At 47.2% G+C, this 23,751-nt stretch overlaps 1 protein-coding gene across 2 annotated transcripts in view; it reads right to left on the bottom strand.

Moving 5' to 3' along the window:
* The window catches only part of RNF216 (ring finger protein 216), a 120,275-nt gene that overhangs the window by 9,910 nt on the left and 86,614 nt on the right, over positions 1-23,751 (bottom strand). For both annotated transcript variants that reach the window (XM_040231356.1, XM_040231362.1), the window contains exons 14-15: positions 15,086-15,183; positions 8,772-8,994 (exon numbers count right to left, since the gene is read on the bottom strand). In XM_040231356.1, coding sequence (XP_040087290.1) covers positions 8,772-8,994; positions 15,086-15,183 — 321 coding nt within the window. The remainder of the gene's footprint in view (positions 1-8,771; positions 8,995-15,085; positions 15,184-23,751) is intronic.

The following is a 23,751-nucleotide window of genomic DNA, read 5'->3' as shown; positions in this document are numbered from 1 at the left end:
TGCTTATTTAACTTCTATGCAGAGTATATCATGAGAAACGCTGGGCTGGAAGAAGCACAAGCTGGAATTAAGATTGCCGGGAGAAATATCAATAACTTCAGATATGCAGATGACACCACCCTTATGGCAGAAAGTGAAGAGGAACTCAAAAGCCTCTTGATGAAAGTGAAAGAGGAGAGTGAAAAAGTTGGCTTAAAGCCCAACATTCAGAAAACGAAGATCATGGCATCCGGTCCCATCACTTCATGGGAAATAGATGGGGAAACAGTGTCAGACTTTATTTTTGGGGGCTCCAAAATCACTGCAGATGGTGACTGCAGCCACGAAATTAAAAGACACTTACTCCTTGGAAGGAAAGTTATGACCAACCTAGATAGTATGTTCAAAAGCAGAGACAGTACTTTGCTGACTAAGATCCGTCTAGCCAAGGCTATGGTTTTTCCAGTGGTCATGTATGGATGTAAGAGTTGGACTGTGAAGAAAGCTGAGCGCTGAAGAATTGATGCTTCTGAACTGTCGTGTTGGAGAAGACTCCTGAGAGTCCCTTGGGCTGCAAGGAGATCCAACCAGTCCATTCTGAAGGAGATCAGCCCTGGGATTTCTTTGGAAGGAATGATGCTATAGCTGAAACTCCAGTACTTTGGCCACCTGATGCGAAGAGTTGACTCATTGGAAACGACTCTGATGCTGGGAGGGATTGGGGGCAGGAGGAGAAGGGGATGACAGAGGATGAGATGGCTGGATGGCATCACTGACTCGATGGGATGTTGAGTCTGAGTGAACTCCAGGAGTTGGTGATGGACAGGGAGGCCTGGCGTGCTGTGCTTCATGGGGTTGCAGAGTTGGACACGACTGTGCGACTGAACTGAACTGAGGCACACAGTCAGTTTTGAATCCAGGCTGTGCAATCTCAAAGCCTGAGCTCTCAAGCACTTAAACCACCTGTATTTGAACAGAAGCTTCTGGAACACTGGGACTGGAGGCAGTGTGACTGCCTGCCCTAAGAACTGTCAGAGGTGACTATTTTTAGGCCCTGCTTTGTTCTACAAAGAGTGTCTCTTGCCCTCTTTGAAATATAACACAGTTCCTTCTCTTTGGGATGGACATAACTCTGAAATCTTCTTTCTCTACTAAATAAAAGAAGGGAATAGGGCAAAATAAAATACCTCTATTCGAGGTGAACCGCCAGGACAGCAGGGAGGGAGACTCTTCCCTGAAAATTCTGATTTTTCTTGAGGTCCACTCACCCAGGAGTGCATGGGAACCACTTGAAACATCAGGTCTCTGACTGGCCTCTGAGACCCTCTCACCCACAGCAGGAGCCGAGAGCTCAGGGAGCCCACAAGCCAGGAACCGAACATGCAGGCCAGGCTCCATCATCAAGGCCACAGGACTCACGGGCTCGAGGTAACGGAGTCGCTTACTGCTCCTGACCGGGGTGCTGCTCCAAGCCATCTCTGCATGTCCTTCCCTTGCTGACACGGTTCCTCATGAGGCCACCAAGTTACCTGTATACCTTGGAGTCCCATGGGATTTTCTCCTTATGCGACAAAAAGCCAAGGTTTTGATTCTTACACACATTAAAGCAATCTTAGGAAACACTAGTAAATCTCACCAAGTTATCTCAGCAAAGACAACTCCTAGGAAGACTGTGGCCTAATCCCCGCTGTTCCTGTGTCCACATCTCACTTGCGAAACCCGAGGTTCCCTTCTAGAAGGCCTCACGCTTCACGCTTGGGTCCCACTTGCCTTGCTCACACGCGCCTGCACACCACGTGTCTCTCCTGGCCACGAGCAAACAGGCCTTGCAATGCAGTTACAGGCGGGAAGGTCACCGCATAAGTGGTGAGGAGTGAGACTGGGACCAGGGAAGGGCCCGGCTAGATCCGGACTCTGCAAGCAGGCAGGGGCTGAAGCCTTGTGAGTGAGCGGTCAGCGCTGCTCTGACCGCTCCGCCCCCAGTGGGGGTGGAGGCTGAACCGTGCCTCCTCGAGACCTGAGTGCCCCTCCACACCCTGACTGCCTCAGTCACTGGGGAACCACGGGAGGGACAGACTACTCTGCCCACATCACCACCCTGGACACCTCGACAGGCCCTGGTGAATGGCGACCCAAGGCAACATGCCCACCCCAGCATTCCTCTCCGTGGCCTTTGACTCATGGCCTAAGATGGACCCCGCAGGCCTTCTCTGCCCCCTCCTAACCTTGGTGAAACCTTTCAAGCAGACCCACAGAATGGGCATGTAAGCAAGTCTCCGACTGAGTGTAACGAAACAGCAGGCTTGAGTAGCAGTGACTCCACAGCACTCCCATCACTACTCGTGGCCACACTGGGAGGGGAGCCCAGATGCCTTCCCCACCCCCGGCCCAAGCACAATGAGGACAGGTAGGAGAACACGGCCGAGCTCGCGGTGGGTGGGCGCACCCCAACACAGTGCTGAGGACAAAGGGTCAGAGCAGAGAGGGATATGGCGTCTCACCGCCCAGCAGATCTGGAAGAACCCTTTATATAAAGAAACGCGCGGCTGCATCTTAACAGGGGGAGTGTTTTGTTTCCTTCCGCTGAATTCCTCTGAGCTCAGCAAGATACAGAAACGCTGGCCTAACCCGGAAGCTCTGACACGCCTGCCTCACATGGTGGGTGGGAAGTGAGGCGAGCCAGAGCATTCGGGGGCTGGCAGTGGGCGGCCTCTCCCAGTACCAACTCGGCATGCCGGCAGCCGGCAGAAGTAAGGGAGAAAAGCAGAGAGGCTTTCATGAAGAAAAACCACCCCAAAGCCCAACTCCTTAAAATGTGTCCCCCAACAATGAAGCCCCACAGCTCTGCCCATGGAGCAGGGTCTGGATGGGAGAAGATGAAGAGAAACTGCAGCTGGTTAAAGGGAAGAAGAGAAGGTTTCCCGCCCATCAGATATTGACAAAATCGCCACCACAGGCTGAAGGTTCGTAAAATAGATGTCTGAGCACTTCATGTGTGGCTATTCTTGTGAAGCTTTTAAACATCCTTTTGAGCCTGTTTCCCTCAACACGTCTGGGCACCAGGGCTGGCCACTCGCTTGCCTGCTGCCAGCCTCCTGTGACCACGAAGGGAGGGTGGTGACTTTTCTTCACTTTTCTTCCCCTTAAAGAGGGGACTGAGAATTGCAAGTCAACTGCTGCTCCCCTCCTGCCATTTTGGGAGTGGGGTTGGGGCTGGGATCCAGGTCATGTGTGGCCACAGCTGTTGTTAATAAACTTGCAATGATTTCATAAAAGGCTTCCAAAGAGCTGAGGATTTAGTTTCAAATTATTCCCAGATCGGCTGCAGATCGCCAAGCAACACCAGACCCTAACCCCCCAGCGCCAGCTGTCTCCCTGCAACAGGAAATTGGGGGGAGGAGGGTGCACTGTGGCTGGGGCAGCACGTGCTGTGCAGCTGGGGTCTGGAGAGGCGGGGAGGGGGCGCGGAGGAGGCCCGGACAGTGCGCTGGGGAGGAGCACAGGCTGGATGGCTCTCGGCTGGTTCTGTGAAGACCTCCTTGGGGCACAGGGGCCTGGAACCCAAACCTTTCTGTCGACGCTCCCTGGCTGGAATCTGGAGGCGCATGTAAGGTGGCCACGCTGTGACTCCTGTCAGGCTCAAGGACGCAGCCTGGGGCCCGCTGGCGTGTGCTGAACGTGGCACAGGCCCACAGGCTGTGTCCAATGGACTGAGCCACACTGCGTGCCTCCGTGGTGCCGTCCTCGAGTCACATCTAAGCTGACTGGGCACACTGTCGAGGCCCCTTTCTGCATCTGCAACTTGCTCGGGGAGGGCCCACCCCTCTATGGAGGCCTGCCTCGTCACTGGGCTCAGGGACCTGTGGGCGGCTCCCAGCCAGCTCCTGTACTTGTGACCTTGCGCATGAGCGCGGAGACTTTGGGACTGGAAGGAGCTAACATCTGCCTGAAGACCTGGGCTGGCATCCTGGTTTTACCAAGTGACTCGAATCCTGTTCCTCACCTGTAGGATAAGAAAGTGGTCCCGCCTCCATGCTGTGATGGCAAGAGTATTTAGACATAAGGTTCACCTTACCATCTTGTTTCTTCTACAGAAGGTACATTTTAAAAGTTAAGGGAAAAAACACTGAAACTAACAATTAGTTACCGACCTGAAGTCTGGAGTATCTTTCTGAAGATATTCCCTGAAAGGGTCTCCACCTTTCGCTTCCAATCCTCTCTGAAATACTTTTACTTCCTCTTCTTTCCCCAGGCCACTCAAACAAGAGTCTCACAGAAGCCCAGTGCCCTCAGTGCCCCTGACCCGTCAGGAAGGCAGATGCTGGTCCAGGCTGGGCGGTGCTGGAGCCAACTGGGGGGAGAGGGCCGGTGGGCAGCTTTGTTTAAGATATGGAGAGAAAAGAAGACCTGAGATCAACACGGGCCACTATTTTTCTGTTTTTTAAGTCTGGCTGCACCACGCAGCTTCCAAGATCTTCGTCCCCAACCAGGGAGTGAAGCCGGGCCCTTGGCAGTGGGAGTACGGAGCACTAACCATCGGGCTTCCCCATGCCACATTTTACTGACTGTAATCTTCTGCAAGTCTACATTTGTACAATTGGGATGATACAGCTGCCTTAGAGCATAGTCACAGAAGTAAATGTATTCACACATGTTAACGTCAGGTTCAATCCACTGCAGGTTTAGGAAAAATAAATGTCTCCTGACCAAATGGCTAGGCGATAATGGTGCCAAATTGTAAACTGGTTGTAAAAGCCCTAGGGTTTTATTTGAACTGAACATGCCTCAAATTCTTATATTTAAAAAACAAAGAAGTTGTAGAGAACAATTCTGTGCAGTTTCTGGTAGCCAAAACCCAAGATAAAACCAACTTTGTTTTGTATTTAAAGAGAAAATGCTCTTATGAATTTTGTCCCACTTCTAGAATCCAGCCTGCCAGGTGACTGCTCTGAACACGGCTTTTAATAACAGTAAGGTGTAACTCATTAACCCCACTAGGTTACCACTCACGGGCAAGAAAGCAGCACATTTGGGTCCAGTGAAGTCCCAAGGCAACCCACCCCCGAATGCAAAATAACGTCTGTTCATTTACAGGCTTTGATTTGTCTGTGCATTCTGGCCCCTAAACTAGAAAACTGTAGTTTGTTGTGACTGACTTGCTTCTGTTACTTTTTTCCTTCCTAAAAAGACATCTTGTTTTACAAGACTTTAATGTTTGGAGCTTATTTTCAACAACTAATAGATAACTGACAACTCTCTAATATGGAGTTAGTTCAGTTCCCAAGCAATCCGCAGTCATTAAGGACAGAAACTCAACTTCCCTCCAAACTACGAAGGGATAACTCCCTGACGGACAAATGAGAGGTTCTTCCCAGCCTTGCTGGCTCATTAAGCCGAGAGAAGGGTGACAGGCATGCTTTGTTTCCCTGGACTTCTGAACGGCTTTGTGTTCCCAGAAGCCCCAGCAGATGCTGGGCTGGAATTCAATCGGTCTCCTGGTGAGAATCAAGGAGACGGGGCTGATCCCAGTTCTGATGGGAACAGGACAAGTGGACTAAAATCTCTGGCTGTGGCTGCCCGAGGAAATCGCAGGGATTTATGCTGGCCTGACCTTCCTTTCGAACTTTACTTTGAGCAAATACAGAACCTTTTTCAGGGTAGAAGACGACAGTTCAACAAGAAAACACAGGGCAGTTGCATCTGTGGCCTAAACAAGGCAACAGAAGGAAACCTTTACAATCAACTCCACGTGTGGGAAGAAACGAGGTGGCAGGAGAAGGAAGAACGAGGAGGAGGAGAAAGGAAAGCAGGGCTGAGAGGAGGCCAGACCACGGCCGCTCACCCTCCTGCACATGGCCACTCCCACACTGCTCTTTGTTTCCAGAGAGGAGAGCAGCCTAAGAAACGCTTCCTAGGAGCTCCAGCTGAAGAAAAAGACCTGATTTCTTCACCAAGTTCCTAGAGATGAGCAGGCGCCCAGCTGCTGGCTGGCTGGGACCCAGGAAGCGAGTCAGCGAACAGCCAGGTCCGGGGCAGGGAGTTTTGCTACAAGGCAGTGTGGGGCACCCTGGAGAGCACTGCACAGAGCATCCCACTGTGGCTGCACCTCCCCCCGCTCAACCAGCAGCAGGAGGGTGACTGTCTAGCTCCAAAGTCACCCCTTGGGTCGATTACTTCCTCAGTGACAGGAGGGTAGGCTTGCTAAGAGTCCTGCTGGGTCACGGGGCCGTGGAGTCAGAGTGGCTCCTGGGTTCCTCAGCCTGGTTTTCCACCCAGGAAGGAGACTATTCCTGCTGTGAGGACACAGGATTTTCAAGAGAACTCAGTGCTTTTCTGAGCCTGTGAGGAGCTCTGAGGACAAGGCCGCCTGCCTGGCCTGCCGTGGCTTCCAGCAGGGGCTGGCCCAACACCCCAGCACCTTTTCTTACTCTACACCAGAGTCAAGACTGGTGGTTAGCAAGTCTTTTATCTTTGACTTATACAGTCCTAGCTTGAACAGTGTTTTAGATTGGACTGATGGTCGATCTTTGGCGCCCATCTCTCCGCGCGCCCCAGTCCCCACGTCCTGCTGTCCCGCAGTCCTGGCCTGCTCAACATTCACCATCGTTTATGTACTTGCCTCAGGGCTAACTTGGGTCTGTGACCCCATCTACTCGCTATTTGTTCATGTAAGTCTTTCCATGTTTTTCTTTTTCCCTCTCTCTATGTTATAGATAGATACATGGCATTACTTTTTACAACTATATGCCGTATTCGGCTATTCACCACTGTACTTAGACAGGAGGGAGAGAGAAACATCTGTCATGTCTAAGCCACTGTTATTTCTGGGCTTTCTCTTACCCACATCCAAACTGATCCTTATTACTATAGGGATATTTACTGATTTCTAACTCAGTCATATTACTCTTTACATATTAACAATATATGTATCTACATAACTTATGTGTGACAACTATTTCCTCCAGTTTTTCATTTATCTTTACCTTTGTTTATGGTGTCTTGCCAGAGAGGATTTATGTTTCTCAGCCTGGCCCTGAGGCAGCGCTAAGAAGGACCTTGCCTTCTCCGAGACTATAAAAGTCATCTCTCCTTTGTGTTCTTGGAGCATCTTTAGATGGTTTGCCCAGTGCCCTCCGAACAGCTACTGGATGTTTCCCTCTCCACAGAGCAGCCAGCATGACCTTTACAACTTAAACTAGGCCGAGTCACTTGTGTCCTTCGGGCCTGCGACAGCTCCCGCCAGCCACTCGGTGAGACCCCTGGGCTGCTTCAGCGCCCACCTCTCTCATCTCCCTCCCTCGTTCACCTGCAAGCCACACTGGCCTTTTCTGTGCCACGAACAGGCTGGATTTGTTGACTTCTTTGGCCTGCCTGCAGGTCTCACAGCAGACGCTGCCTCTCAGAGGTCTGCCGAGGTGACCTCCCGCCCTGGCTCCTGTCACTCTCCACCACATCACTCTATGACTCTTCCTGCACTGCACCAACCACAAGAAGGGGTTTTGTTTTAAACTTAATAAGACTAAACTCCATGAAGACTAGTCCTAGCAACACTGAGTAGTTACAAATGAAAGAATGGATGAATCTATCACTTCTCTAGGGATCTGAATGAAAATTTTATCACTTCAAATTCTCATGGGGCTGTTCCTGTCTCTGCTGTCTCCCTTTGATCTATCTGCCTATTCCTGCATTAGTCTACATGACTTTGATTAGTGCAGCTTCATAGTGAAAATTAAGTCTCATTTTCAAAATTATAGGTAATTTTTTTGATTAAAAAAAAAATCCTACTGAATTTACACAAGAATTGCAGTAAACTTCTAGGTGACCTTGGACACAAATGTGAAGTGAAAGTCGCTCAGTCGTGTCCGATTCTTTGCAACCCCATGGACTGTCCATGGAATTCTCCAGGTCAGAATACTGGAGTGAGCAGCCTTTCCCTTCTCCAGGGGACCTTCCCAACCCAGGTCTCCTGCATTGCAGGCAGATTCTTTACCAGCTGAGCCAGAAGGGAAGCCCAAGTATACTGGAGTGGGTATCCTCTCTCTTCTCCAGCAGATCTTCCAAACCTAGGAATCAAACCAGGGTCTCCTGCATTGCAGGTGGATTCTTTACCAACTGAGCTATCAGGGAAGCACTTTATACAAGATAAATGCTATATAAATAGTTGCTGGCATGTGGCAAATTCAAATTTTGCTTTTTGGAACTTTCTGGAAATTCTTTTTCCTTGAATATTTTCGATACATGGTTGGTTGAATCCATTGATGTAGAACCTGTAGATATGAAGGGCTGGCATTTGTCTTTTTATCATCCAAAGGTATCATATAGTAAACTATTATGAATAGCTATTAATACTGAACCATTTCTGAACATCTGGAACAATCTTTCCTGGTCATGGTTTCTATTTGGTGATATTTTATTTATATTCATAAGTGAGATAAATCTGTAGCTTTCTTTTTTCAGGGTTACCTCTGAGAGGTTTTGGTATCAGCATTTGGCTGGCTTTATACAAATACATGTAAGACATTTCTTATTTTTCTATGCTCAGAAGTATTTTGAATGGCATACAAAATTCTATTCCCTAAAGGATCAAAAGAACTCGCTTATAAACTATAGGGGAGTGCTGCTCTCTGCAGAGTAGCTTTTAGCTACTTTTTCAGTTTTTGTTATCAGTCTGTGCAGTTCCCTATCTTTTCAGGGGTCAAAATGCGCTAGGTGTATGTAAGACCTCTTTCTGTTGTATCATAGTATTAATACTTGACCCCTACAAAGTGACGGACAGCCGTTCATTCACTTACAGTGGGGTCAGTCCAGAGAGAGCATCGGGAACACTCCTGGCACGGGGCTCCTGGGGAGCGAGGGTGCTGGCAGAAGTGGTCGTAGCCACTGATGGACACGCGGCAGAGGTAGCACATCTGGGCACCGCAGCGGCAGGACATGCGGTTGCAGCCTTCGGATTTGATGAGGCCAGTCCCACACTTGTGGCATTTCCTAATGCGGGCAGCAGTCATTTTTTCTTCACTTTAAAAAAAAAAAAAGAAAGAAAGAAAACATGATTGGAGACAGCGGCGAAGATGAAAAAAAAATATTACGGCTGTGAAAGTATTTCTTTTCACAGATAATGACTGCTTGGCTCTTCTGGTGACATGCAAAGGGTGAAAAGAATCTATGTTTTGGAGTCTCAGAACTGGCTTCGCTTTTTCAGTTGGATGACCCTGAGTACATTATTTAACTGCTTGGAGACTCAGTTTCCTTGTGTTTTGAAAGAGGATTACAGGTAAGAAACACAGCACCCTGGGGCACAGTGCCTGGTACCAGGTGTTTAGAGAATGATTATTCAGTTTGTTATAGGAGTCCCTAACAGGCTTAAAATAGAGAGGAAAAAAAACTTAGGGTCTTCCTAAAGCTTGTAAAAACATATACACAAAACTGGATAATGGAGAGCCAATAAACCTTAGTTATACACACCTTATATTTTTAAATACCTGACATAAAGCCAGGGTAGACACACCTGGGGGCCAGCCAATAGCCACTTTATGACTTCTTCCTGTTGGCAGAGCCCGCCTCCTCTGACAAACTGGCACACTGGAATCCTATATTCCCAGGTCCCTTGCAGCTAGGCGATGGGCATGCATATGACTCAATCCTGGCCAATGGGAAGCTTGTGGGGAGGCTACCTGCTTTCAAAGGCACTTTAACTGATTTCTACAGTCAAAATGACAGGTCTTGGCTCTTTTTCAATAGCTGGCACTGCTGCATTAGTTACTTCTAACGGTGCTGTTCCTAACTAAAATAATACGTGCCAACTTTGCCTATAATGCTCATGTATCTGTCTTCCTCTGCTGCACTGAATTCCTGAAGATAGAGGGCAGAGGCTGTGCTGCCTGTATCCAGCTGGCATAAAAGAGGGTCCTGATGGGAAGGAGCCAAAGGTGTCCCTGCTGAGACCAAGAAGAGCCCAAGGGTGCACAGCCCTGAAGGACTCATCCCACTGCTTGCGCACATTTCTCCTCTCCAAGTACGAACCCAGAGTGGTAAGCAGGGAACTGCCTCGGTGTAAGGACTGTAACTATCTGGGGATGAGCTCTGATCCACTCTCTCCCTCCTAGAGCTGAGACAATGCAGCCTTCTTCCTTCCACCACTCCCCGTTTTTCTGCTAATAAGGAGGAGCAGCTAGGTGAGTGTGGGGCCAGCAAGTGTTTTTAAACACCGATATTCAGAAGACTATTGTGGTATGCTCCTCAAAAGCCAGATCATGTGTTTAAAAACAGAAAAAAATTCATTAGGAAATTGGCTGCTATTCACTGAGGTCTAATTTCTGAATGGTCCAAAATGAAGGCAGAACTCTGGCTTGAAAGAATTTAAATCGGTTCAAGTTACGGAAGAACAAATGAGTTCTCAGTTTTACTGAACAGGAAACAAGGTCAAGGAGACAAGGTTTTTAAAAAGTGAGTTTATTACTGTCACCACTGTATACATGTTCATGATTTCAGTGAGCTCAGCAACTGTGAACACATTTCTCAATCCTCCACGGTAAGGCTCACAAGGTTCTGATGAAAAGGTCTGCCCTCTGAAAAGCTGTGACCACAACACAACTGCAATTTTCTACCTAGCAGGAGCTTTCTGTGTAAGCACACCCTGGAGGCTGCGGGCTGGCCTGAAGCCGCTGCGCTCTAGCGGCCTGGGACTGGCTCACTTCTTACCTGGGCAGCTCCTCAGGCTGTAGTGTGGGACAGCAGTGGCTCAAGAGCACACTGTCCTTTCTAGGAAGAAAGCACAGGCCTGCTCTGTTCACCAAGCTGTGAGTCGTCAATGTGAAATAATACTGGGTGTGGTGGGGGGAAGTCAAGGAAGTTCTAAATGGATGGAGGAATACAAAGAACACATACAACTCAACATTGTTGTGATGTTCAAACAGTTGTTCACACTGCAGGAATATCTATTCAAATCCATTTCTGCAAAACTATAGTACTAGATGCGACTGGAATGACCTTGTCCCCAAAAAGGACTGCTCTTAGGGGTTTTGGTGACCTATCCAGTAATGTGAAAGTGCAAAATGGCACTGGGGAGAAATCATAGTTGGCTTTTTTGGGAGGAGGGTGATTTGGCAAGTCAATTCTAAACTAGGCAGGAAGCAAACAGGCCCACAGGATGTGATCGTTTGCAGGAAAGGAAGTGAGGCCTGAGCTGCAGCTGTGTGTGCTGACCTTGTGTCCAAACAGGAAGGCCCACACTGCCCCCATCTACGCAACCAATCAAGAGTCCACGATCCCTTGCTTATCTGTTCTCACCACTACCAAAGTGCACTGGGAGCGCTTTCTGGGCACTGTCTATTCCTTGTGGCACATGCTACTTGAAATCTTAAATGGCTTTCCTTCATGAGCATGTGTATGTATTTTTTTGGTGATGACATGACACAAAAAAATTAACCATTTTATCCAGTTTAAGGTATACAATTCAGGGACACCCAGTATACTCCCAGTGTTGTACACCCATCACCCTTCTCTGGTTCCAGAACACTTTCATCATCCCCCAAGGAAGCTCGGGACCTATGGAGCAGTCACTCTTCCCAACCCCCTTTCCACTGCAACCGCTAATGTGCTTTCTGTCTCTAGTGGGTTTGCCTATTCTGCACAGAGGCAAATATTCAGATGCCTATGAGTGCTTTATATACATGGAATCACGTTAAGATGTGGCGTTCTCAGTCTGGCTTCTTCCACTTAGCCTGTTTTGAAAGCTCATCCATGGTGTAGCCAAGTATCTTCACTCCCTTTCTATGGTTGAATAATACTCTGCTGCTGCTGCTAAGTCACTTCAGTCGTGTCCGACTCTGTGCGACCCCACAGACGGCAGCCCATCAGGCTCCCCCATCCCTAGGATTCTCTGGAGTGGGTTGCCATTTCCTTCTCCAATGCATGAAAGTAAAAAGTGAAAGTGAAGTCGTTCAGTCGTGTCCGACTCTTCGCGACCCCATGGACTGCAGCCCACCAGGCTCCTCCGCCCATGGGGTTTGCCAGGCAAGAGCACTGGAGCGGGCGCCATCACCTTCTCTGGAATAACACTCTACTCTATGGCTATAATACACTTGGTTGGCCATTCCTCAGCTGGACATTTGGGCTGTTTCCTTCATTTGGCTAACACAAATAGTGCTGCTATCAACACTTCTGTACAAGTTTTGCTGGAACACCTGCCTCACCTCATGCCACTCGCTATGCTGTATCTTATTTCTCAGCAATAAACCGCTCGTTATGCCCTGTGTGCACCCTGCTGTTTCTTACTTCTGACAGTAGGCAACTGGGGTCCCTTGGCTCTCTGGTCCCTGGCGTAACGGCTATGGGGGGCGGGCGGCAGCGAAGTAGAAGCCCCTGGAGCACCCTTTCCCACAAAAGGTGACACCAGATTCCCGTGACCATCCCTGGCGCCACCATCAAAACTTCCAAGACGCCGGGCTGTTGATTCCCAACATATCTCCTTTACTCCTCTGACTGGCCTGTACGGTGGAATAGGTCCTGGAGAACACTGCACCCCTACAGGCCTGTCCAGGTGCTAGCTCTCACTGCAGCTGCTGTTTGAGATGTCACCAGAGCAAACAAACAGAACCTCTGGCAGCTGGTATGCAGCTATTGATCCGGAAAATGCTTTTATTTTCTGTCCAATAAGCCGAGAACACCAGAAGCAGTTGGTAAGGATCTTGATCATCTGTCACCACCATTCTAGAACCCAGGGAACAGGAAGCAGCAGGTACTCTAGTATACATTAATATGGTATATGCATACCAGAATATGGGAGATAAAACCCTTAAAAATACAGATATCTCTAATTTCTATGAATCTCTGGTGGTCTGGAGGTCAGGTTTGTATATATCAGGCTATTATTCCTCCCAAAGCTAACCACACATTGCTGTATTTTGTATTCCCACCATGAAGAAAGAAATCAGACATCTGGGAGGCCTTTCTGTGTTTTGGAATTAACATGTATCACATCTGGATATGTGGTTCTGATCCATTTACTCCTGAGACAAAAGGCCAGGTTTAAGCAGTGCCTAAACCAAGAGAAGCCTTCCAAGCTATGTTCCAAGTGTCTACAGCAGACTAACATGCTGAATGGAGCTGGTAGCAGAATTGACAGGCAAGTCAGAATGGGGGCTATGCTTTCAAAAAGTAACCAACTCTGGGAATTCTCTGGTGGTCCAGAGGTTAGAACTTGGTACTTTTACTGCGGAAGCCTGGGTGATCACTGGTTGGGGAAGGAACTAAGATCCCGAAAGCCACATAGTGGGACCAAAAAAAAAAAGTAACCAACTCTTCTAAGAAACATCTCTGGGTCTGTGACTGAGTCTTGGAGTAGTCCAAATGCCCGATCAGGGGGCCATCAAGAACCAATTTACTGAGCTGGGCAAAACTCCATCACCAAGTGCAAGCAGAATATACACGACCAGGCCCGAGCAGGCCTTGAACGCAAGAAGCTGTCTATGTGCTTTGTCACAGTTATAAATCAGGGCCTTCTACTTAAAAAACAACAACAAAGAGCTAATACTTATGGAAAACATCATGTGGCACGATCCATCATGGACGCTTTAACCTGCACAACTCTACAAGTAGTCTACACCTTATAGGTAAGGAAATTTAAACTTAATTTAATTGGAGGATAATTACTTTACAATACTGTGGTGGTTTTAGCCACAAGTCAACATGAATCGGCCACAGGTATACATGTGTCCCCCCATCCTGAACTCCCCACCCCATCCCATCCCTCTGGGTTGTCCCAGAGCACTGGCTTTGGGTGCTTGCTTCATGCATTGAACTTGTGCTGGTCAACAAATAAGGAAATTTTTAGGCACAGAAAGATTAAAAAATTTGCTCCAGGCTCTTAACTACAGGTAACCCCAATGTGAACACATGACTCCTTAAGAGCAGAGTGAGCTTGTCTCTGGTCAGACAAAGACGGAAAGATGGACAAAAGAATCAGAGAGACACGAGAAGAATTCCACTGCCCCTGGCTGGCTTCGAAGACAGAGGAAGAAAGCCACGAGCCAAGGAATGAGAGAGCTTCCAGAAGCAGAGAATAACCTTCTATTCACTGCTGCTGAGAAAATGGGAGCCTCAGTCCTATACCCTCAAAGAACTGTATCCAGTCACCTGGATAATTCGGGATATTCTTCTCAATTTCAAGTTCAATAACCTTACATTTGGAAAGTCCCTTTTGCCATGTAAGGTAACATATCCACAGGTTTACAGATTCCACAAATTAGGGAGACATGGGACACTTCTGAGGAACATTGTTCTACCTACTAAACTGGTGGCAAACAGCAAAGCCAGGGAGCCCCTTGCCTGGACTCCAGCTCCTGCTCTGCCCATCACTGCTGCGTGAGCACGTTTACGTGGGCTCTCTGTGCCTCAGCTGTCGTCATCCGTAAAATGAGGGTAACAGTACCCATCTCTGGTGGAGACCTGGAGGTTGTTAACAGCCCTAAACAGCCATTTCCAACTTCATTTTCTTGGTTACAAAACCCACTCCTTACCCTTCAAATTTAAGCTGGACCAAAAAATCAGCCAGCTAGAGACTACATATGGAGTCTGCATTGGGGCCCGACTGGGAGCAAGTGGCTGTCGAGGGCAACAGGGTATGAGCAGAAACAATGTTCCTGTCTCTCTCCTCTCCCATGGGCTGGAGTGCAAATATGGTTGCAACCTAGTCACAACCATGGAGGTGAGAATACTCCTCTAGGGAATCACGAAGTGATGAGATAAGGAGAACGAGGTTTTTGAATGACCTCATGGGACAGATGTGCCCTATCTGCCTGGAAGGGCTGGACTATTATGAGAAACAGACGTTTGTATTACGTAAGTCAATGCATTTAAAAAGTTCGTATCTGTAAAGTGCCCAGGTACATAAGGAGCGCTATACAGCAATGGTTCTGACTGACGGCATTATGTTGCATTCTAGAGGTTGTAATGGGGTTAGGTTGCTTCCTTGAGCCTATTCTAGACTGAAGTAGCTTCAGAGCTTATTTCTTCACACAGCATTTACTGCCCGCCATGCCCCAACAAAAGACAGGTTAATGGGGGAGTTGAGAATCAGTCAATAGGCTCCCCAAACTATGTTACTCACATAGACGTTCGGTACTTGATGTCATCTTTTTCAGCCAGCTCCTCACAAGTGAGGCCGTTGTGCTCTTTCCAGAGTCCTTGACACTTCCTACATGTTTCCTGGGGATAAAGGAGAGACACAAAGACAGCTCTTGGTGAAGAGATACCATGTAAGTTTCCATTCAACAAGAGGGAATGTGAAACAAGCTTCACTTGGCTTGAATTCTTTTGGAGGATTGCTCTCCCTTTCAGCAGGGATATTTCTTAAGACATCTCTCAACAGAAGAAATAAGAATCATTAGAAGGAACCATGGGGAAATTTTTCGCTCTTTAGATCAAAATAAAGCACTACTCCCATCACCCAATTTGTATAAAGCTTTCTAAAAATTCCAAGAGTCGCCTGAAAAACCCAGAGGATAGATTTATGTGGTCTTGGGCTTTTAAAATTAAAATCCTGTGAGCTGTTTGCGGGCTGGTTCCACCCTCTATTCCAGCATTGGTCTGGCAGACACCACTTGTGTTAAACCTGAACCGAAGGACAATCTAGATCAGGATCACCAGGGGTCATTAAGGGAGGCCTCCCCTCAGCCACCCCTCACTCAAAAAACATGGCTATCATCCTCCATAGCTTAACTCCATTTATAATATAAACTTTAAAAAGTATCACTTTTTATTCAAGGACCCATCACAGTTTACAAAATATTCTCATATATGCTGGAAACCATCTTACATCAACAACAAGAATTTAAAGAAACATGAATCAAAAGTAATTTCCATAAATGGAAATCACCACTGTAATAAGTACAATGAAGGAAAAGATGGTGTTATCAGCTTTGTTTGGCCTGGGGGCCAGTGAAGGCTTGAGGAAGTGGAGCCTGAGATTAGGAAGATGAGTCAAGAAAGCAAAAGGAGAATAGCGTTCCAGACAGAGGAACAGTAAGACGCTGGCAGAGGAAGTTGGGTAAGTTTGGTCCCTGTAGCTGGACTGCAGATACTGAAAATAGGCCTGGCGAGGCCCACTGAAGCCTGTCCGTGTGAGGCTTTGTCAGTTCAGTTCAGTTGTTCAGTCGTGTCTGACTCTTTTGACCCCACGAATCGCAGCAAGCCAGGCCTCCCTGTCCATCACCAACTCCCAGAGTTTATTCAAACTCACGTCTATTGAGTCGGTGATGCCATCCAGCCATCTCATCTTTTGTTGTCCCCTTCTCCTCCTGCCCCCAATCCCTCCCAGCATCAGAGTCTTTTTCAATGAGTCAACTCTTCACATGAGGTGCCCAAAGTACTAGAGTTTCAGCTTTAGCATGAGTCCTTCCAATGAACACCCAGGATTGATCTCCTTTAGGATGGACTGGTTGGATCTCCTTGCAGTCCAAGGGACTCTCAACACCACAGTTCAAAAGCATCAATTCTTCGGCGCTCAGCTTTCTTCACAGTCCAACTCTCACATCAATACATGACCACAGGAAAAACCATAGCCTTGATTAGACGGACCTTTGTTGGCAAAGTAATGTCTCTGCTTTTGAATATGCTATCTAGGTTGGTCATAACTTTCCTTCCAAGGAGTAAGTGTCTTTTAATTTCATGGCTGCAATCACCATCTGCAGTGATTTTGGAGCCCCCAAAATAAAATCTGACACTGTGTCCACTGTTTCCCCATCTATTTCCCATGAAGTGATGGGACCAGATGCCATGATCTTTGTTTTCTGAATGTTGAGCTTTAAGCCAACTTTTTCACTCTCCTCTTTCACTTTCATCAAGAGGCTTTTTAGTTCCTCTTCACTTTCTGCCATAAGGGTGGTGTCATCTGCATATCTGAGGTTACTGATATTTCTCCCGGCAATCTTGATTTCAGCTTGTGCTTCTTCTAGCCCAGCGTTTCTCATGATATACTCTGCATAGAAGTTAAATAAGCAGGGTGACAATATACAGCCTTGACATACTCCTTTTCCTATTTTGAACCAGTCTGTTGTTCCATGTCCAGTTCTAACTGTTGCTTCCTGACCTGCATACAGATTTCTCAAGAGGCAGGTCAGGTGGTCTGGTATTCCCATCTCTTTCAGAATTTTCCACAGTTTATTGTGATCCACACAGTCAAAGGCTTTGGCATAGTCAATAAAGCAGAAATAGATGTTTTTCTGGAACTCTCTTGCTTTTTCCATGATCCAGCGGATGTTGGCAATCTGATCTCTGGTTCCTCTGCCTTTTCTAAAACCAGCTTGAAAATCAGGAAGTTCACGGTTCACGTATTGCTGAAGCCTGGCTTGGAGAATTTTGAGCATTACTTTACTAGCGTGTGAGATGAGTACAATTGTGTGGAAGTTTGAGCATTCTTTGGCATTGCCTTTCTTTGGGATTGGAACGAAAACTGACCTTTTCCAGTCCTGTGGCCACTGCTGAGTTTTCCAAATGTGCTGGCATATTGAGTGCAGCACTTTCACAGCATCATCTTTGAGGATTTGAAATGGCTCAACTGGAATTCCATCGCCTCCACTAGCTTTGTTCTTAGTGACGCTTTTGCCTTTTCATACTGAACAGTATGAAAAGGCAAAATGATAGGATACTGAAAGAGGAACTCCCCAAGTCGGTAGGTGCCCAATATGCTACTGGAGATCAGTGGAGAACTAACTCCAGAAAGAATGAAGGGATGGAGCCGAAGCAAAAACAATACCCAGTTGTGGATGTGACTGGCGACAGTTCTAGCAAGGTCCGATGCTGTAACGAGCAATATTGCATAGGAAATTGGAATGTTAGGTCCATGAATCAAGGCAAATTGGAAGGGGTCAAACAGAAGATGGCAAGTATGAATGTCGATATTCTAGGAATCAGCAAACTAAAATGGACTGGAATGGGTGAATTTAACTCAGATGACCATTATATCTACTGCTGTGGGCAGGAATCCCTTAGAAGAAATGGAGTAGCCATCATGGTCAACAAAGGAGTCTGAAATGCAGTATTTGGATGCAATCTCAAAAACGACAGAATGATCTCTGTTCGTTTCCAAGGCAAACCATTCAATATCATGGTAATCCAAGCCTATGCCCCAACCAGTAATGCTGAAGAAGCTGAAGTTGAATGGATCTATGAAGACCTACAAGACCTTTTACAACTAACACCCAAAAAAGATGTCCTTTTCATTATAGGGGACTGGAACGCAAAAGTAGGAAGTAAATTTGGCCTTGGAGTATGGAATGAAGCAGGGCAAAGGCTAATAAGAGTTTTGCCAAGAGAATACACTGGTCATAGCAAACACCCTCTTCCAACAACACAAGAGAAGACTCTACACATGGACATCACCAGATGGTCAACACCGAAATCAGATTGATTATATTCTTTCCAGCCAAAGATGGAGAAGCTCTATACAGTCAGCAAAAACAAGACCGGGAGCTGACTGTGGCTCAGATCATGAACTCCTTATTACCAAATTCAGACTTAAACTGAAGAAAAATGGGGAAAACCACTAGACCATTCAGGTATGACCTAAATGATTATACAATGATTATAAATGATTATCCCTTATGATTATACAGTGGAAGTGAGAAATAGATTTAAGGGACTAGATCTGATAGATAGAGTGCCTGATGAACTATGGACAGAGGTTTGTGACACTGTACAGGAGACAGGGATCAAGACCATCCCTATGGAAAAGAAATGCAAAAAAGTAAAATGGCTGTCTGAGGAGGTCTTACAAATAGCTGTGAAAAGAAGAGAAGCAAAAAGCAAAGGAGAAAAGGAAATATATTCCTATTTGAATGCAGAGTTCCAAAGAATAGCAAGAAGAGATAAGAAAGCCTTCCTCAGCGATCAATGCAAAGAAACAGAGGAAAACAGAATGGGAAAGACTAGAGATCTCTTCAAGAAAACCAGAGATACCAAAGGAACATTTCATGCAAAGATGGGCTCGATAAAGGACAGAAATAGTAGGGACCTAAAAGAAGAAGATACTAAGAAGAGGTGGCAAGAGTACACAGAAGAACTGCACAAAAAAGAGCTTCACGACCCAGATAATCACGATGGTGTGATCACTCACCTAGAGCCAGACATCCTGGAATGTGAAGTCAAGGGAGGCTTTGTAGGACATGATTATTGGTCTAACTTTTATCCTAAGAGTGCTTGCTGGGAGGCGTCAAAAGGTGTCAAGCATGGAAGTAACACGGGCAGGCTGCAGATTTTAAAAGATGATTATGTGTAGTAGCATTTCTATATCAAAAAAGATGGTGGTGGGAGAATATGGTGATATACAAAAATCAGCCCAAAAGGATACCCAAGAATTGGTAGCACTGATTATCCTGAGTGGCTATAAAGTGGGCTGTGGGCTCCTTGTATCATATATTACATAAATGTACTACCTAATTAAAATATAAAATTTAAAAAAGAAACAGAATGGACTGCATGAAGAACTGAGAACCTGAATAACTCTTTCTCATAAAAAGCCTTCAATCAACGGGATGGGGTGGGGGTGGGGTTGAGAGGAGCTGGTCAGAGATTGCCTGTTAAATGCTGTTGCTTCCAAAAGGTCCTGATGCTGTCTGGTCTACTACCTACATCTGTTAGCAAACAGAAGCTAAGTCAGTAGTGACTTCGTTATTATACACCCAAACATAAAGCAGCACAAAACCCATTTTTAAAAGACCTTGTGTCTGACTATTCTAGGAAACTGGAAGATCAACAACAGCTGGGGGACAGATGAGCTGGTATCTAGACCCTAACCTTCAAAAGAATACCAACCTGGTCATCCACCAGGAGTAACAGCTTGGAAACAGTGCACAGCGTCGAGAGAGCTTTCCAGCACTCCTGGTGGCCCAGCTGTTAATTCACGGGGCCTTCCTCACAGGGAAGAGCCCATCTTCCAGGCGAGGCACAGGCCCACAACAGTAAGGTGACCCGGCCAAGCCGAGCCAGCTGGGAGTGAGGGGTCACCGTGAAGCCACTGCCCATTTCCAACACACAGTGGCTCTCCTGTGGGTCCATGTGGGGATTTTCAGGCATGTTCTTCTTGCTGAAGGGATCAGAGGTCCCAACGAATAAAATGAAATGTCTTTTGAAGAGACTAGAAACCCACAATTAAAATACGACAAGCAAATAGCAGGCTGGGTGGATTTTACATTTGAAGCTTTCTCTGTTGTTTCTTCACAACATACTCTCTCTTCTAAGCACAGTGTGCATTTTACTAAGAGGTAATCCTCTCAAGTACAGCTAGGCTTTGTTCCTAAATGCAACGAATGCTTAAACAGTATTAGAAGGAATGTTCTGGAACACTTCTAACGTGAAGATAGTCAATTCTTCAAAGTAAGGTAAATGAAAGTCCCAAGGACCATTTGTAAGGCAGAGTACACAGCTGACAAGGAACTTCAAAACACGCGGGACGTGCACATCCTGGCTCTCAAATCTAATCAGGGAGACTCTCCATCACCCTTGTGCATTTTCAGATCAGGAGGAAGCGGCTGAATTCATCACCATCACAAATACACAGAGAAGTCAGCTCCTTCCTTTTTGATGAGGAAGGCGTGCACATACTGGTTACCTCGTTAAGGAGCAGCTACCAGCCAGCGTTCCTCATGGTATCAGAGAGATTTCTGGTTAAGCTTTTATGCTGCCCTTTAGCGCTCAAGATGCCTCAAGGTGATCTGCCTATTCATTAAGGTCTTAACTTTGCACTCTAAAGAAAGCACTCGATGGCTTCTGTTCATCCGTTTTCTGCTGCTTAAATGTTTGTTTAATGGGTTTCGTTTCAGATGACCCTGTCAGGGAGCTGACATTTCTTCATAGAAACAGCTTCCCCAAACGTAGCAGATGGTGTCCCAGGTCATCAGCTACATGTAGCAGGGCCTCCTGCTGCTGGCAGAGAACCTGAGAGAGGAGACCCAGGGTGACCAGGGTCCAAGTCGCCAGACTCAGTGCTCGCCACGCCCCAGGCCTGCTCTGAAGCCACTGCGTTCCTTGTCACTCTGCATCTTACCTGCCCGACTCCAGCTTTGTCTCAGAAGCGGAACAGAGTATAAGCTGCTCCCTTACTTCTGAACTGTTCCTTCAGGGAAACTTCCAGACTTACTTTCCTGGGGAGAGATGTCGCAAGCCGAAGATATGGGGTACGGGGCTGTGGCCAATTCAAATAGAATCTCTGAATTCCAGGTCTCTGCTCTGCCATCTCAGGTACTCAAAAAATGATGGGGCTGTAAATCCTCAGAACTCTTTCATAAAAGCTGAGGCCCAGGCATGTGGCTATTCACAGATGCTCAGCATACTCTAGAAGCCACAGGGCTGTGGGCACTCAGGCCACACGTGTCTTCCAGTTGTCAAAGTCACTGGTTCTCCCCACCTCAAGACCCAAATGACACACGATACTAGCCAAACCCAGTAAGAGTTTCATAGTAAGAGAGAAAAGCAGACAGCGAGATGGATGCTAGAACCCCTGGGAATCAGTAAAGCTCGGCAAAGCCAGAGCTCAGGCACAGTCAGTGGGCTCTCCTTCCTGTCACTGAGGGAACTTGAGAAGTTCTATTTTCTCTATGGTAAGGATGCCGAGGAAGTTAGATACATGAGCAAACCAAGTACAGCACAGTGGAAGTAAGCACAACAGTGTACACACGTGTGCGTGTGCACACATAGGCACATGAGAGGCAGCAGAGTAGGGGGAGGGGCAAAGTCAGACAAGGATTCTCTGAGGAGGTGGCATCTTCATGGGACTGAATAAAACCAGTATTATGAGTGACGAGAACACACAAGCAACCAACATCCCATCTGGACTGACATCTTTTAGTGCAGCGCCCTTCCCAGCTACAACAGCCTGAAGTCTGTAAAATATGTGAACCAGGGACTTCTCTGGTGGCCCAGTGGTTAGGACCCCACGCTTTCACTTTTGAGGCCATGGGTTCAATCTCTGGTCAGGGAACTAAGATCCCATAAGCTGCAGAGCATGGCCAAAAAAAAAAAAAAAGGAGAACCAGACTCTCAAGCATTTCAACTATCAAACATATTCAATGTGCTAATATTTTAATGAGCATGAATGCTTTTCATATCATTAAATTAAAAAATGTTTTAAACTAAAATTATTTTAAAGTATTTATTTCATCCTACCCTTTAAAACTTTCTAAATTTATATTTTGCAATGTATGTTACAACAGTAGTACAAACCCATAACTTATAAATAAACACCCACACACTCTGGGGGGACTTCTGCTGTATACATTTTTCTTCCCCGATAGAGAGAGCAATCACAAAGTCAGACATCTGCTGCTCTTGAGCTCGGACAGTCATGGAAGCAGGGAGCCAGACAGGGCAGCAATCTGCCTGGGCTTGCATTTCCAGATGCTATGATGGACTGAGCAAGAGGCAGGAAGACAGTTAAGCAGAAACTGGAAGAGTCTGCGGGCCTGGGCTGCTGGAAGCATGGACTTGGATCGAGTGTTGCAGAAGGAGAAGCAGCTCCGAGTGAGGTGGGTGGTAGAGATGAGAATACAAGTTTAATTTTAGACTAGCGTATTTATTCACTCTCAATATTTGTTGAATTTTTATCATTTGTCAAGGGCTATAGCAGATGCTGGGGATACAGCAATAAGCAGGTCAGACTTCTTGGGGTTTATGTTCTGGTGAAGAAAACATTAAACGAACAGGGTATATAGCTACAACTGTGGTAGGAACATTTCAGAGGAAAAGCACTGGGTGCTGTAAAGCAGCAGAGTTAAGAATCAGCCCAGGGACCAGGAAAGCCTGAGGATATGGTGCTGAAGCTGAGCCCTCAGGGATGAACAGAGTGAGCCGGAGTTGGGAGAAGGGTGCTCTAGGCAGAGGGAGGAGCAGGGGGGAGGGCTCTGGCATGGGGTGGGGGATGGCCTGTCTCATCTGCGGGGCAGAGGGAGCTGGTATTAGCTACAGCCCAAGGGGGAGAGCTGAGGTGGACAGTGGTTAACCCTGGTGCAGCCGCTGAAGGAGGAGGGAGGCATTTGGAAAGCCAGGGTGATGGGTGGGAAGCGCAATGATCTAATTTACATTTTTAAAAGACCATTCTGGCTGCTCATGGCGGAGGGAAGGATGCCTTGCTAGGCGGCAGGACTTTGCAGGGACCCCCCCCACCCCCAACACACACAGGACAAGGGCCCTATAAACTACTTGGAGAACAAGCCCTACAGTCTGGATTCAGTTCTGGGCCTAACTTCTTCCCCTGCTGCTGCTGCTGCTAAGTCACTTCAGTTGTGTCTGACTCTGTGCGACCCCACAGACAGCAGCCCACCAGGCTCCCCTGTCCCTGGGATTCTCCAGGCAAGAACACTGGAGTGGGTTGCCATTTCCTTCTCCAATGCATGACAATGAAAAGTGAAAGTGAAGTCGCTCAGTCATATCCGACTCTTAGCGACCCCATGACTGCAGCCTACCAGGCTCCTCCATCCATAGGATTTTCCAGGCAAGAGTACTGGAGTGGGGTACCATTGCCTTCTCCATAGTCACTTCAGTTGTGTCTGACTCTGTGCGACCCCACAGATGGCAGCCCACCAGGCTCCACCATCCCTGGGATTCTCCAGGCAAGAAGACTGGAGTGGGTTGCCATTTCCTTCTCCAATGCAGGAAAGTGAAAAGTGAAAGTGAAGTCGCTCAGTCGTGTCCGACTCTTAGCGACCCAATGGACTGCAGCCCACCAGGCTCCTCCGCCCATGGGATTCTCCAGGCAAGAGGACTGGAGTGGGCGCCATCGCC

This window comes from Oryx dammah, unplaced genomic scaffold (assembly GCF_014754425.2).
Source record: "Oryx dammah isolate SB20612 unplaced genomic scaffold, SCBI_Odam_1.1 HiC_scaffold_2, whole genome shotgun sequence".
NCBI classification, from domain to species: Eukaryota; Metazoa; Chordata; class Mammalia; order Artiodactyla; family Bovidae; genus Oryx; species Oryx dammah.
This window is presented reverse-complemented; position numbering and strand designations above follow the sequence as displayed.